This window comes from Lathamus discolor, chromosome 3 (assembly GCF_037157495.1).
Source record: "Lathamus discolor isolate bLatDis1 chromosome 3, bLatDis1.hap1, whole genome shotgun sequence".
Classification (NCBI taxonomy): Eukaryota; Metazoa; Chordata; class Aves; order Psittaciformes; family Psittacidae; genus Lathamus; species Lathamus discolor.
Genome location: NC_088886.1, coordinates 43386718 through 43403161, shown reverse-complemented (window position 1 = coordinate 43403161; position 16444 = coordinate 43386718). Strand labels below are relative to the sequence as shown.

The 16444-nt window shown below is 40.6% G+C and overlaps 1 protein-coding gene across 1 annotated transcript in view; it reads right to left on the bottom strand.

The window, feature by feature from the left end:
- Positions 1-16444, bottom strand: part of SLC9A9 (solute carrier family 9 member A9) — a 207940-nt gene that overhangs the window by 180692 nt on the left and 10804 nt on the right. Inside the window, exons 3-4 of the mRNA XM_065674907.1 lie at positions 14759-14836; positions 14083-14159 (exon numbers count right to left, since the gene is read on the bottom strand). Coding sequence (XP_065530979.1) covers positions 14083-14159; positions 14759-14836 — 155 coding nt within the window. The remainder of the gene's footprint in view (positions 1-14082; positions 14160-14758; positions 14837-16444) is intronic.

Below are 16444 nucleotides of genomic sequence, written 5' to 3'. Positions count from 1 at the left end.
GCATCCCAATGGCAGTTTTATCAACTGGAAATCATCTAGCAGCTTTCAAAATGGGCTAGCAAGGGGAAATTACGAATAGGTTAGACTAGAATGATCAAGCAGATCAAAGAAGTGAGAGAAGGAGGGGAAAGTAACTCAGATGTCTTTTTAGAGGCAGAAAGCTCTGCAGTAAGAGGAAGTATGAAGGCACAAATATCAGCATATTATCCTGGCACTGCACCGTTACACATTCCCTTGTGATAGGGACTTATATAGTATCACTATGGAAAGAAGACAGCATTCCAGCAGGGATATTGGCTGCATAACACAGCAGTGTTTCCATCCCCAACATGTTAAAGAAAAAAAAAAAAAAAACCCACCAAAAGATAAATAAGTTCGCAAACAAGATTCTTATTAAATGACATAGTTTGTATTCTTTGGATTGTTCAGCTTTTAGTTTGCAGTTGGATCATGTTTTCCAGTTCTTCTTCATAATGAGGCATTCAAAAATAATTAAATATGAGGGTTTTGAATAACAAGAATATTCTCAAGTGTGGCACTTTAATTAAAATATCAAAGTTGATGAGGTTTGCCAATAACACCAGGTTTCATAACACAGAGGTGTGGCACACCTCTGAAATGGGTTGCCTGGCTTCAGCCATCTGTCCTGGCTGTTACCAAACGTTTTTGTCCTTGTAACACAATGGGGTTTGCTGTTGTTGAAGAGATATGTAGGCAGAGCTTGAATAATTATTTCAAAACAGAAACCACTCAGAGGCCAGTACCTAATGAACAGAGGAAGAGCACACAGAAGGAATAGTTCGGATGGTGTGGCTACAGATACCTTGTTTACAGCCTGTGACAAGCTAACCAACCTCATGGTTTTTCTCTCATCAGCAGAGAAGCCATTCCTAAGGCTCTTTAATGAGGGGGAATACTATCTGAGAAGCTTTGTCCTTCACAAAGCATTTGTGTGCAATTACTGGGAAATGTGTTAAACTGCTACCAGTGTGCTCTACTGATGTGGGAACAGCCTTCATGGATGCTGCACAGCTTTCCCAGATCAACCTAAGGGAACAGGAGATGGATTTAAAGAATCTATGAGAAAAACTGGAATTTGTCCTTGCATTGTCCTTACATTGAACAGTTTTACCTTTAAAAACCACAGACTGTATGTCTCTACACTGTAGTGAAAGCTCATGAACTGACACTTCAGCCAGAGAATGAGGGTGAGTACTCTGAAGGAATGAAGTGTGAATTGCTTATGAACCTTTGGAGACCTTTGCCAGCTGCCCTATCAGACTGTGTTTTCTGCTCGCCTCACTCTAACATGGATGGACACGAATTTAAGCCCTTCAGATTTTACTAACAGGTACCTGTTATCAGGGCAAACACTGAAAACAAAAGTACCCTTCTTTCAGAATGAGCTTTCATCACCAGTTGATGATGCTCTCCTTGCTACTCTAATAGAACACTGGTTTGTTATCTTGGCTTTGTTACTCTTGTTACTCTCTTTTTTCCTACTCAATTGTTTTACCAGCAGGGAAATAAGTCTTGCTTCCCTCTTAGAATCATAGAATCATAGAATAGTTAGGGTTGGAAAGGACCTCAAGATCATCTAGTTCCAACCCCCCTGCCATGGACAGGGACACCTCACACTAAACCATCCCACACAAGGCTACATAGTTAAGAGATAATAATGCTTCTTTACTACGTGCATCACACATGTTTTCAGCCAGACTGTGGTGTGAGGGATACAAGTGAGTGCTTGTGGACACTTGTGGCAGGCCTATTCCTAATTGTATAAATTTCTTGCATTACTGGAGTACATGAACAGGACCACCTATTGCCCGTCTGGTAAAAACTGGTATTGCCCTATAGTAATGTTAACACATTGCAGGTCAATATGTCATTAACAGATTAACCTATTCTTTTAAATTCTTATTATTATATATATCATCCTTGTCATGTGTAAGAACTATGTAGAACATCCACACCACTGAAACAGTTTCTCAAGGAAAGGAAGTTACTTTATGTTACTTTATGAGTCTTGACTCACTGGGGAAAATATGACAAAATTTATGTGCTTACAATTATCATTAGACCTTAATTTCTGGCAGGTTTAACCACTGCCTTCTCTTCCCATTTACTTTTAAGTGAGTTGTGTTCATGAATGTGCCAGTTTCATAGCCCCAAAGACAGAGAGCATCTGTTTGCCTATAAAGGAAATATATTTACAACATTCACTTCCACAAACTGCTCCCAAAAGAGTGCTTCAGTCACACACTTGAGGGGCGAACAAGAGGATCAGTAATGTAAAACCTCCGTCATCTTGCCAAGGTTATTAATGAGGCTGCAATTTGCCAGCGAGAGGTTGCAACCGTAATGGGCTTTGCAGTGTCTTCCTTTTACTAGAAGCGCATTGTAGCAACTGCTCCAGGCTTCTGAGTCACTTTCAATTCTGTTCCCATAACTAATGTAATTTTATTAGTGATGTCCTTGCATCACTGTGTCATGATTCCAGTAACTAAGTCCATACTTACAAAACTAAGTGAAAACATTTGGAAATCAGGCTGATGATTAACACTTGACATTTAGGCATGGTGGACAACAGTTTTAGCTAAAGGACGCCATCTCCATGGTGTCACCAAAACCTGGGAAACAAACTCTCCAACCAGAATGACAGGTTCGAAAGCCGACATCACTTTATGATGGTACCGGGTGCATTTGGGATTGCTCCGCCTACCATGCACACCCAGAAGAGACAGTTTACAGCTTATATATCTTCATTATATACATGCTTTTTATAATTTCACAAAATGCCCACCCAATGCTTGTTACTCATGCATACGGTAATTGGGGCAGGTAAGGCCATGGCACAGGTGCTGTGAATTCTGAGGAGTGATCTCTGGGAGTTGTGGTGGTTGTTTGGGGAGAAATACCCCTATTAATTTTATCCATTTACAAAGATCCATTAGTTAAGGCCATTGGAATGTGTTTAGTCTTTCCAGTTAACTGCGTGTTCTTTTTTGGTCTAATTTATGACCCTGAGAGGCTCCTCAAGTTGTTTTCTTTTGCAGCCATTTACCTATTTCTCAGGCCTTATCAAAAGGAGGAAGGCCTACATTGATTTGAAAGAAGACATCTGGTTTTCTTATGCAGGCTTTCCTTATCTCTGTATCCTCTGTATGCAGTAAAAATCTAGTTTAAGAACCCTTATAGCCCTAAGTCTCTATCGTCAGTGAAATACTAATTTAATCCGGTATCAATGGCATCCCTAATTTTCTAATAATCGTTCATTGATTCCTTTACTGTGTTACTCAGATTCCTTGGGTAGATCAGTGTTTGAAAAGTGACATGTAAAGGGTGGTAATCTGTTCTATATCCTAACAACCAGCGCTCAAAGTTGGAGGAGTGAGAAACGAGTGTCCCTGCTCCTGCGGGCTTTGGGAGCTGTTCCTGTCACACATACACAGCAGAGCTGGCACTGGCGCTGCTCGATTGGGAATCTGGATGCCCCAAACTAAGCCCACCATGTGGCTAGCTGCCCCCAGTACTAACCTGGAGATGGGCTCTAAATAAAAAAGCAGGTACTTGTAAAAAAACCGGTTTTGTTTGAGATAAAATGAAATGCTTCTTTCCCTAGTATTTTTCTTTAATCACCTAAAAACTAACGCACGGCCTGCCTTCAGATTAGCTTGGCATTTCTCCTACCCGCCTTCCCCGGTCAGCCATGCACGTAAGACCACAGGGGGTGCGAGGCACCCCAGGTTTAGATGGCTTCACCTGCCAGCCTGACCACCAGGACGTGCGCCCAGGAGGCAACACTCCGCCGCCCCCTCCTTCCGACACGGGAACACGGCAAACAGCGATGGGGCCGGGAGGAGCGGCGGGGAGGTTGCCACCGCGCCGCACTGCGCCGTCTCGTATCAGAGACGACCACCACATCCGAGTGCTGTCTGATATCAACACCATCTCCGACAGGCTCCTCGCTGGGGCCGGGCCGCGCAGGGCAGGCGCAGGCAGAGCGCGGGCGCCACCTGCTGCCCCGGCGGGGGCTGCGGCCGGCACTGCCGGTGTGAGGCGGCCACGGTGCCCGTGCGGCAGCTCGGCCCCGCGTTCGCCCCCGGGCGGAGGTGTGCATTATCTTGACGTGCTACCGCCGCAGCAGTGCGCGCTATCGTTAGACACCCGTGCTGCCCGTTTCTATCACAGTTTACGCGCATTTTATAAGTAGTTAAGATGCGTGTTTCCCCTGCTCTGTGACACATATGGAAAGGCATGCCTATGGCTGGTATCTTTAACAGAGAAGAGATTACAAACAGCACAACCACACGTGCTGCATGTTAAACATAGAGTTCAGCAGCAGAATGGGGCCATTCAGAGTGCTATTATAACCCTTGCAGTGAATGCCTTGTCTCACACAACTGTTCCTTTGGCTGTGCTGGAAAGGTGCCAAAGTGGGATTATGATTTGGACAGGAAACCAGATCCCGAATAACCCAGCTGCATCTGTAAGGCCTCTGGCTCTGGCAGGGCTCTTTGATGCTGGCCTCACTGAGGCTGTTCTCTCTTCCACTGCACATGAATAATTGGGCCACCTGAATGGTGATGGCAAAAAAGTGCTTTTCAGGTACTCACATTTGAAACAGCAAATGGTATGTACCACATACGTATGTACACAAATGTATGTACCACAGCCTGGTGACCACAGCAGGGCAGGGGGCTGTGGATTTGCCTCCCAACTCTGCTGCTGACTCCATGTTAACAGTCCCAGGGCCAGAGGGAATGCATATATTCCATTTCACCAGCACCATAAAGATGTTTTCTCTGAAAGTTAATACAAGAGTAGCGTTGTGAACTTGACTTCCAAATGATGCTGCAGCCAAGGGTGCTGGCTTACACATGTATGGCGTATGGGTGGTCTATGGCAAGAGAAATAGGGGATGCCTGTCTTTGGAGATCACATGGGTGTCAGTTCTTAAAGAATTCATGAAGATCAGGGAAGAAGACATTAGATCTATCCAAAAGTGTGCATTCCTGCAGTAAAAATCTTCAAAGGGAACTGTGAAGAAACTTTGTAAAAAATGCCCCCAAAACAAACACCCCCACCAAACAAACTCTTCCCTCCAGTGTTTCTTGGAAAGTACCTGGACTTGAGCGTTTTTCCTATTTTGCAAAAAAATCCATTTGCGTGTTTTTCAGAAGAGTCCATTTCATTATTTTTTTTGTTGGATTCCTGGAGATTATCAGGAAAATCAAATATCAAATTAAACATCCTTTGGATTTGAGATGACTCTCCTGATATTCTACGTTCTGTTTGTTTCTGCAGTCCCACACCTCTGGTCTTCCCTATAATACAATTCTTTCAATATCCTCAGTATGCTGAGGGATTCTTCTGGAAGATACAAATAATTACACCCTGCTGTTCACCACATCTGTTTGCGAGCAGAAAAAACTGTGTTTTCTGCATGATCAGCTCTGCTGCAGTAAACAACGTCAGATGTTTATTGCGAAATAGCTACAAATTCTGACTGAACTTGCACCAACACATACTTGAATGCATCGAAGTACTCTTGGAAGGGCTTTCAGCTGTGTGGGTGTTAGTGGTCTGGGAAACACTATTATGTGTCAGTGTCTTGATTTAACACAGCTTCTTATCAGTATGTTGACAAATCATGCAAATAAGAAAGCTTTATTTTTACTGCTTTATAACTTTTAGAACTGTTAGAAGTCTCTAAAAGTTATGCCTATGAGAAAGCCTCTTCCCCTTTTTGTTCTCTTAGCAAAATTCCTACTTCCAAATATAGTGGGTGTATATTTTCAAGCTTCTCTAAACTCAGGCTTTACTATGAATTTTGCATTCAGCAATCGCCTTTAAACAAAAGCAATAAGCAGGATCCAGTCCTTGCAACTGCAGCTGTGAGTTGTACTTTGCAGCGCCATAGACTGCAAGAGAATTATTTTAGGTTTGGACTGACCAAAGCACCAAAGTTACTGCATTGGGGTATTGCAGCTGCACATTAACTAAGCACACCAGTTCTCTTGCTGGGGCTTAGTGTTAGGTTGCCTTTGAAGAACTCTGGAGAGAGACTTAGCTTGATTTTTCAGCTAAATCATGCCTGTTGAATTTCCTCAAATCAATGTGCAGTACTGCCTCATGACTGAAAGAAAATGCCTGCTTTCACTCCAAGATGGATATGAAAGCAGCCAAAATAACAAAAGATGGTACCAGCACAGGTACTATACTCTTCAAAAAAGGTTGTATGACATTCAAATGAATGTCTGCTTACTAATTTGGACTTTATTTCCAGTCACAGGCTCAATATCTAGCTTCAAAAGATTAATAGAAATTATAAAAGCCAGACAGCTGATGTTCAAAGGGTTTTATCACTGAGGAGCACAAGTGGTCTATATACAGTATTTCCCCCTTTCTCCCTCAGTTAATCTTTACAGCACCAAGATACTGTAACATTCTCCCTTACCAATTTCTGTTTGTATGCAAATAACACTTTTATTCTTGCCTGTAGGCAGGGTAAGCATTTGCTGTTTACAGGTGGTATGTGGAGAAAAGATGGGCCTGGTGTTTTTTGTGTCATGGGAACATGTGGTAGAAAACAATATTTTTATTAGAAAAAAAATACGACTTCCTTGTACATGAACTAATTCTGAATTAATAGGAAAATGATCATCTGGGAAGGCAAGAGCTGGTGTAGCAGCAGATAATCTTTGTGCAGGTATTTGCTTAGTTTATGGAGAGCTCTCTAACAGAGAGAAGACTTCTTTTCTGTTACCCTAAACCTGGCCCCATTTTTCCTTGCAGAAACAGTTTCCAAACCCCAGAGGAATCCCATATCACTGTACAGTAGATTCAAGCCAAACAACATTTGGTTTTGCTCAGCTAAAGTACATAGCTAGAAGTATTTAGTTTCCAAACTGTAAAGTCTATCCATAGCCCTCAGATGAGAAAGAATATTCAGATTATAAACTCAATACTGTTTCACATCAGCAGACCCCATTTGTATAACCCATTAGGCTTCAGTCAGAAAGTAATATAGAACACACACATAGGCTAACTAAACATACATCTAGCATTTGCCCAACTACCAAAATACCTATTTAAACCAAAACTAATAATAAACAAAATTCCCCAGTCATGCAGTGCTCAGTAAACATAACTACTACATGCTGAACCTCTTGGGTGGGCACTGCCACATGCTTAATGAGAGACAGAAACTGTGTCTACTTAGAATATGTCAGCACATCAGTCCTGTCTCGTGTTTCTATGAGGCCAGAGCAAGCTACCTGTTGTTGAGAAGGATGTTGTAAAATAAGCTAACTTTTCAAGAGGAAATGAATACACCTACACACACACATAAAGTCACACCTTTTTTTTTTTATTTTTTGTTTCAAAAGACTTTTTTCTACTAAAAATGATTAATCCTAATAGCCTGTTTAAATGGTATGCCAGTGCAAGGAATTTGTTCCCTAACCTTCAGAATATCTGAATATTGCCAAGAGACCTAAATCTTCATATGGTTATATCAGGATGCATCGCACCCATCCGTGTAAGCTGTGTAAAGAAAAGTTGAATATTTCTTGCTACTGCTGCTTTCTGGCAACACTTTTTAGTTCAGCCATCCCTTCCTTCTTTAGGAGGCACAAAAAGGGGCTGTCAAAAGTGTGCAGTTAAGAGTGAAGAAAAAATATTTTCATGTGATGATGGAATCTTGGTACCACAAACATCTGAATAGAAAATATCCCTTTTCTTCGAAAGGTTATGATGGAAAACACAATTTCATGCCCTTTTTTTGCCATCCCCCAAAATATCACGAGTGGTATTTGCTATTCCTTTTGTTCTGTCTTATAAATTTCTTTATATGTTTATTCAAAAAAGTTCTGTTTTTCAAACAAAAACATCTACAGTTGAGTTTTAGAAGACATATTGTATTACATGATTTATATTATTCCATTCTATTCTATTCTAAACAGCTTTTAGCAACCATGTGCACCAAGCATTTGAATATTCATTTGTAGAATGTTGAGGAATGGCAAGGGAAAGGATTCTTGACTCCATGTGAGAATCAAGTATAATGACTTATTCCTCACTCTTTAGTTTAAATGTCAGAAGAGACTTTGTCCATACTGTCAGTCATTGCAGTTAAACACAGATGCACAAAAGAAATATTTTGATTCTATGTGCTGGGTTTTTTTTTTATTAGAAGGTCATTGTTTTAAGCACTGATTACCAAGAAACAGTCTAATATGGTTACTCTAAAGCAAGCATGTGCTCACTGCGCTTGGACTGGAATTAACTAGGTCAGTCTAACCAACTTTGGCTGTAGTTGGAATATGGAGGAGTCCTGTGTCTCCAGCCACAGAAGGCTACACTCTCTGAGTAGCTAGTAAAAAAAGCCCTACTTTCTCCTTAAAATAGTAATGATGTTGGAAAGATTTTTCCTAACACCAGCATTGCCAGCTCTTTGTATTTCATAACTTCACTGTCTTGAAACTACAATTACTCTCTTTTGGTTGTTGTTTTTTTTTTCCTGATCCAGTCACTATTTTTTATCTCAGCTTTATTCAAACAAAATTCTCAGTGCAGCCACGACGACAGATCAAACTTGGCCTAAGTTGTGTGCAAATGTGTTTGCTATTTGAGTGGCACATTCAGAGAGCTTTAAATTTGAGAAAAATCAGGCCTCGCCAAATCTCCTAGGCAGACAGAAAAATACGAGTAAGTGACTGCAAACATGCTGCATTCTGAATGTCTAAAATGTGGTTTTGGCACTGCAATTTGAGTGAACGCAAGTGAAACCGAATCAAAAATCACAGATAAGGCCAACTGTGTGATGTCAGTGCTCCTGTGCACAAGCATCTCGGCCCTGGCTGGCACCGAGAATGCTGATCTGAAAAGTCAGGATGATTTCAAGGAGGGGGAATGCAAATCTTTCTACTCCTCCTGCCACTCCGTGCCTCATATGTTGCTCTGATAGGTTGTTACCATAGTGTCAAGATTCTTCCAAACACTTGAGCACTCTTATCAAAATCCATCATCAAAATTGAAAATATCTGTTGCAGGCATCACTTCTGGAAGATGCATCCCATCAGATAGCACAGGTTATTAAAAATAAAAAGGGAAGAGAACATTATTCCTTGCGGAAGCTGTTAGGCCGTTCTCCCTGCTTCTTTCTGAAAGGTGTGGAAAAAAAACCAAGACAGGCCAATGCTCACCTAATTTTTCATCAGATCAATTTTCATGGGCTCACTGCTCACCGAGTAGCATCAGCTCAGTGCTGCTTCAGCTTACAGCCATCAATCACAGCTAATATCCAGATTCATATTTGAAAGATAGAATAACCCCACAAAACAGTCATGCAGGAGCGTGACTGGCTACAAAGCTAGCTGCAGAAACCACATGGAGTCCTGGAGGCTATCAAGTTGAGTGTAAGTCAGAAATAGACTTTTAAATTGAAGCTGTGAAGGCTAACTTCACACACTCATGGAAGTGGATGAAGCAAGTTGAGAGGAATGATTAGTCTCTTCTTGACACTTGTGAGGTGTCATCTGGAATAATGGGTTCAGTTTTGGACTCCCTGTACAGGAAAGACTGACAGGAGACAGTCCAGCTGTGAACCACCAAGATAATTAGGGGGCTGTAGGCACTGTGTATGAGAAGAGAGGAAGGGCTGAGTTATTTCAGTCTGGAAAGAAGCAGCTTAGCTTTCTCTTGTGCCTAGGAGGGGATCTTCAGATAATAGGTGGTTATAGAGAGGGTGAAGGCACCTTCTCTGTAAGAGGGGTGCATAGTGAAAGGATGGGAGAAATAGTTACAAAGTGAAGCAAGGGAATTCTAATCAGATAAACAAAGAAACAGTCTGTCCAGTGAGGGAGGTAAAGACTGGAACAGGTTTCCCAGAGAGCCAGTGGAATTTGCATTCTTGGAAATATTCAGAACTTGGCTGGACAGGGCCCTAAGCAGCTGGATTTAAGTTTGAAGCCAGTAATGTGTGTATTAGCAGGTTGGACTGCAGACATCCAGACACCACTTCCAACCTAAATTGTTCTCTATGAAGCTCAAGTAGTCTGCTACAGCACGAGTCTGTTACACCCTGTGTCAGAGAAACCCCCAGGGAGACTTAAACTGCATGATTTCTCCTAGGAATAAAGAGCTGTCATACTGATCGTCTTCGGGAAACAAGGAGCTGGAAGCAATGCAGAGAAAAAATATGTTGAGATATTGGGTCTCATATGATCTTACATTGTGCAGACCCAGTGTAAGCATGAAGGGGACAACTTAGCAATTCTGCAAAGTTGATACAGCTTGGAGTGGGGGAATTTCTCTTTCCCCTCATGGGATCCCTGCATGGATCCTTGCTAGTCTGACTCAGTGCAAAGGGCATAATTTGGCCCGTCTGGGAGAGCTTGGGAACTAAATTAACTTGCATCTGTGTTGAGTGGCTGAGGACAGTATTACAGCTAACATGGGCAGGCATTCCTTAGAGCAGTTGAAAGCAATTACATTTCAGCACTGCCTTCACTAAAAACCCAGCAATCTCTCTTCTCATTCCTACCCAGCCCTCAGTGGGAATATCCAATTCTAGCCTTTTCACTCAAATTTCATGTAGCTCCTCTTTCTTAACGCTAGAAGACAGCCTTTCACACAATAGCAAAGATTTACAAAGTGGATACAGGCACCATTGTATCAGTGTGTTCCATGGCAACTATTTAGCACCCTAAGTTTGCAAAAATCTAAATGATGTTTCTGTCCTTTATTAATGTACTTTCCATCTGTTTACAAAGAGCATTCTGCTGCTTCTTTGTTACGGGCTGTACCCTGTCAGTGCAGCCAGCCCCATGGGAGAAGCTCACAATGGGATGCTTTGTAATTCACTTGCGAAGGGAAGAGCACAGTCCCAGTGAAAGGCTGCGGGTGCACAGAGTCTAAGCCACTGTGTTGGATAGGGCTTTGAGCAACCTGGTTTAGTGGAAGGTGTCCCTGCCTATGGCAGGGAGGTTGGAACTGGATGATCTTTAAGATCCTTTCCAACCCAAATCCTTCTATGATTCACATAAGCCCTATTCTGAATATATTACTGCCTTCTCTGCAGTAATTTCAGTGGGGGTTGTGGGTTTGTATGGAACACAGTACAAGGCTCAGTGCTGCTCGGTGCATACTGCTCTACCTTAGGGTTTCCTTTCAATCTTTATCCCTGAATATGGTCTTGAACTTTGAATTGCCAGTTAGAGTTGTTCCTAGTAGAAATTTTCTGTAGGAGATTCTATCCACATTTATTCTGGTTTAGATAAAATAATATGGATACAGGAATTACAGCATTTAGAATTAAGGCTAAACTGAAAATATTATGTTTCTTTCAACAAGCTTATCAAAGCTGCTCTGGCATTTTCCATTTACAAAGGGCAATGATAAGTGTCAGCATACTTAGGAGCATCACAGGGCTGGATACCCTACTGCTTTTCTGCAGTCTCACAGAGCTATTAGCAATTGGCTTACACGACATAAATGTTCAATGGCTAAGACAAGTGAGAGGAAGCACAGGAAGAGTCCTAATGAGATCCAGGACCACTGTTACCTCAGTAATGTGCTGGCATTCAGCTCAAACTGTTAGCAGGATGTAGATTTTTTGCTGAATTTATAATTCCAACATTAGGGATGCTATTTGCCATGTAAATCAGAATGAAAAGAAGCAGCTACAAGAGCTAGGTTAATATAAAGGTCTCTATTATTTACTGTGCTTGAGCAGGGAGGTTGGACTAGATGACCCTCAGCGGTCCCCCCAACCTCAACGATTCTGTGATTCTGTGATGTTACTGCAAATAAAGATGTGGGGAAAGTATGAGTGGTGTAGTTGCCAAAGCTGTGATCTTCATGGGTCCATACTCAGGCATTCACCCCTCAAAGTAACAATGCTGTGGTACTGATGTTTCTCTTTCATGTGGCTAAGTGCTTCTGGAGCTCTATTGCAAGCTGTAGAGCCTCACAAAGAAATGAGTAAAGAGGTTTAACGTAGGGAAGTTCCTGCAACTGGGCAGGAAATGGTTCTGATTGTTTAATTATGTCATTTGGTGGAATCCTGTCCATTCTGGGTCTCTAAAATTCCACGCCTGTTCCCATGAGAAAAGAAAGATCCCCAAGATCCAGAGCTCTCTGCCTCACATCCTTCTCCAGAGGAGAACAAGCAATAGCAGAGGTGAGAAGATGAGGTGCCATTTCTGAAGGAAAGCAGAATTTCAGAAACGAAAGCAAGATTAAGCTTTTCCTCTCCAGTTAGTGAAAACACATGGCACATTGTCTCCTGGAGTTACAGATTTGTGTCTGAAATCAAAGGTGCTCTTTCTACTTGGTCCATAGGTGTTCAGCAGTTTTTCTCACAGGAAGGGGAAGCAGCCATATAGAGAGCTTAACACTCCTCTGTATGTCAGCACAGAAGGTGATCATACTTTGAATGTTGCTTTTCATTGTGGAATCTAAAATTTTGTGATATTTGGAATCATAGCTTGCAGAACATTTAATAGCCACTGTGCTTCAGGTACATTTTGTTTACTAAGCTACTTGATTATTAGGAATCTAGGATGTCAAGATATATATTATGACATACCTATAAAAGAACAGGTTTAAAATCAGGTTAGTCATGTATTTTACTGTTATCAAAACTACATTAAAGGAGAAAATTCCATCTGATAATGATGCCAGCAAGGAGCTTATATCTTGCAGCACGTACATCTTTGCCTGTAGATCCATTATAAAGAAAGGGAAAGGACAGAAATATAAAATTAATTGCTTCTATATTTTGAAAGTCCTGTTCATAGGTACAGAATTTTGACCAGTTTTAAATTCAAGCACCCTCATAAAACCTGACACATTTCCATCAATCTTTCCATACCATGCAGAGATATAAATTTTACATTTCAGGTTCTACAACCCAGGACCTCAAACAAGTCCTACAAGATGCAGTGTGTTTCCTACTCTAAAACCTGAACACCAGAAAGTTCCGTGACTTTTTCCTGTTTTGACTTTGCACAAATCCCAGCAAGATCAAGGCCTCTCAGCAAGACTTACTTTCACATGCAGCACCTCTCCATCACCTCCACAATACCATACAGACTCAGCTAGCTCAGATGTCTCTGCATCATTCCATAGCACAGAAATGCCATGGAATGCCTAATGATCCTATGGTTAAACAGTGAACAGTGCACTGCTTTTCTTAGTAAGGCTTTGTGCAGGCACAGACACTCACTCACTGCAGAATCCAACCCTGGTCATTCATTTTTGCCTGCATCAGGAATTTTCCCAGAACACGAGAGCTGAAGTGGTATCAATAAATTGTGTGAAAAACATGCACTTTTAAGATCCAAGGTTTGCTTAATTTTGATAGAGCTAACCAAACAGACGAAAAGAAGTTTCATATTATGCCAGTCTGGAAACATATGATCCATCTCTGACTAGCAAATCTTTTCTTTAATGAGGCAAATTTTGAAAGAAAATCAGAAACTTTTCACTAAGGAGGTATAGAAATAAAACATGATTTTTTGCCCCTCTGCTTTTTTCCCTTTTTTTGTGCTGAAGCCATTTAGTCATATCTAGACTAAATTCACACAGAATTACAGACTGAGGCTTTTGGTGTGATCTTTAACCAAAAAGTTTCACTTAGCTTTTGACTATTGCTCCAGTTATTTTACATATAAGCCACTAGGTATCTGTTCCCCCCCTTCTGAGATTTAAAGTCCTTCTTTAATGTTAGATGTCTGATGTCCTTTATAAAGAATTCTGGTTAGAAGCATGGAATTTCAATCAAGAAAATGGTTCTATTTCTTAGGACTGCTACAGGGCTGTAGAAAGCAGCTCATGCTTTCATCAATCACAGACCAGAAATGGACACAATTTCCTGAATGCCCTGGACAGTTCTTACTATACAGTAGCCTTTTCTTTCCCTAGTAAGGAATTACTTTATCTGTTTTACAAGTTGTGAAGTATATTGACGATATAGAGTCCACAATTCTTATTACAATTTAGTTTTTAAATGAGAAAAATACCAAGCACTAATAATGACTTCAGCAGTAATAACAGAAGGCATTCACTTACCCTATGATGATGCAGGAGATGGCAGTTCCCAAAAAGGCGTACGTTAAAATTGATCCTAAGTTACGAAAAAAATGTCTCTGGGGAGGAAAGTTTGAAATAAGTGCTTTGTAATACAGTCAATAAAAGAACATTCAGACCAAGCTGAAACACTGCATCTGGAAGTGACACTTGTTACATCCTGTATCTCAATCATAAGGTGAAACAATATAGGCTACATCTTGTGTTCTGGAAATACAATTTAAGATGATTAATTTTTTGCCTGGTGGAATACCATCAACATTTTCTCTTTTATGTGTCTGGCGAAATGCTTCAGGATCATAACAGAAGTTCACATTGAAAGTATCTGATGCAAATACTATCATAGCCCATCCCTTGAACAAACAAAGCCCTGATGATGCAGTATATAAAACACAGGTAGGCTGCTGCCTACATGCAGTGTCACCAGATTCAAAGTGGTTTCTTCTGAAAAGAGGAATGCTGAATTGTACAGTCAAATCTTTGTAAAGGTGCAGAAAGGGAGAAGAATGAGGTATGGGCATCTTTCATTTTCTTCCATTCCTGTCAAGTTCTTTCCATGCAATGTAATTGTTAAGTGACTCTTTTCTCTGTCATTGGCCTGTTAGATCTAGAAAGTAGCAGTCATGTTCAGTCACTTTTGTAATAAAGAGGCACATACCTTCTTTAAACTATATCCAGCATGAAATATAATGGGTGGCAGCAAAATATTGAAGAAGATGGAAGGATCAAATGTCATCTGCCAAAAAGGACGAAAAATAAGGTAAGGACAAAGAAAGTAGCATTTAGTTTGATAGAATAGGTTTTAATTGTAACTTCTGATCAGGATGTGATGTGACTTGTTAAACTATAATTGTATAATCAGTCCTACTGATTATACAGTTATGAAACCTGCCAGCACAGGTGTCTGTGTCCTAAAGTTTCTCAGTAAATCTTCTGACTGCTTCTCTAGCATCATTTCCATTGTAACACATCTTGTAAAACATAAGCCTTTTCTTCCAGATTTGTGATGGCCTTAATTATTACCAGCTCAACAATTTTACCAGAAACATCCTCAGGTACTTGCTGTTTTTTCTATTTTGATGTGTGCTGACATTTTAAGTCATATTGTCATGGAAATGAAACTGGAATTTGTTTCTGGTGACAGTTATCTATGTCTGCATTACTGAAAATCCAATATATCAGTGTGTTATGAAACCTGAGAGGCACTGATGCTGTCCTGTTGCCTACATATCATGTATCTGTTTTGTAGGTGAATGGGGATTCCTTATGTTCTCAATAAGCTAAGGACTAGTTTCAGCCATGCAAAGACTAACAGGATTTTCTGCAGACATTGCTAAGGTGCTACTTGTTTCAGAACTGAAGGTATGCTACCAGGTTAGTCTGTTCATGGTTCCTGTTCCAAGCCACTTGCTGGAACAGCAGCACATACCACTTCGTCCTCTGTTACACAGCTTGTTACACTCATATGCCTGTGTAATGACAACCCCATTCATGTGAAACACATTTTTTTTTCCTACAACAGCCAGAAACACTTTATAAAATACTTATTAAAATGTTTAAAGTAATGCTAGAATAAGGACAGTGTTAGGCAAAGCAAAAAGTTCTTATTCCAGCTGTTGTTGGTACAATGTTCATATTTGCCTTCACCTTCAGGCACAGGGAGAGACCAAGGACAATACTCAGTCACTGCAAGGCATTACGATTAGCTTCCGGTAAAATAGAATCCTATTTCAAATCCCAGTATTTCTGGAGAAAAAAGTATTTTAATAAGCATGTGTACTGTAGACTGTTCTGTCAGTGGGCTATATTATGCCAGTACTTTTAAAAGAGACAAGATGTAATTAACACAAACGCTTGCAGCTCCTTTGTTCAGATAAAGTGATATTTTAAGGCTATTTAAGTATTCCAGATGAATTATTTAGCTTCAAAAGAGTAAGACTTGCCTACAAAATCACTTCTGGCTTCTTACTAGCAGATAGCTTGATTTGATAAACAGGAAGTGAGAGCTCAGCCTTTTGTTCCATTCTGCTGACTTTGAATTATAAAGTTGAAAAAAAAAAAAAATAGCTGGCAAATGATGTGCCAGCAATTTTAGCTATGCTGGTAACTTCATTGAAAACATGTCAGAAAACGGATTTTCTTCACTTGTGAACTAACAGCCTCAACTGTTAATTTCGGAATTAATTCAGCAAATACGTTAAAATATTTTTTCCACAGGCATCAGAAATCCTGACTACATGTTTTATTATTCAAAACTGTGTTCCAAAGAATACACATTTGTAAGGCATGGCACAGTCTGTTCTTTCTGATAAATGCACTTTGTAAACTCTTAAATGGAGGTCAG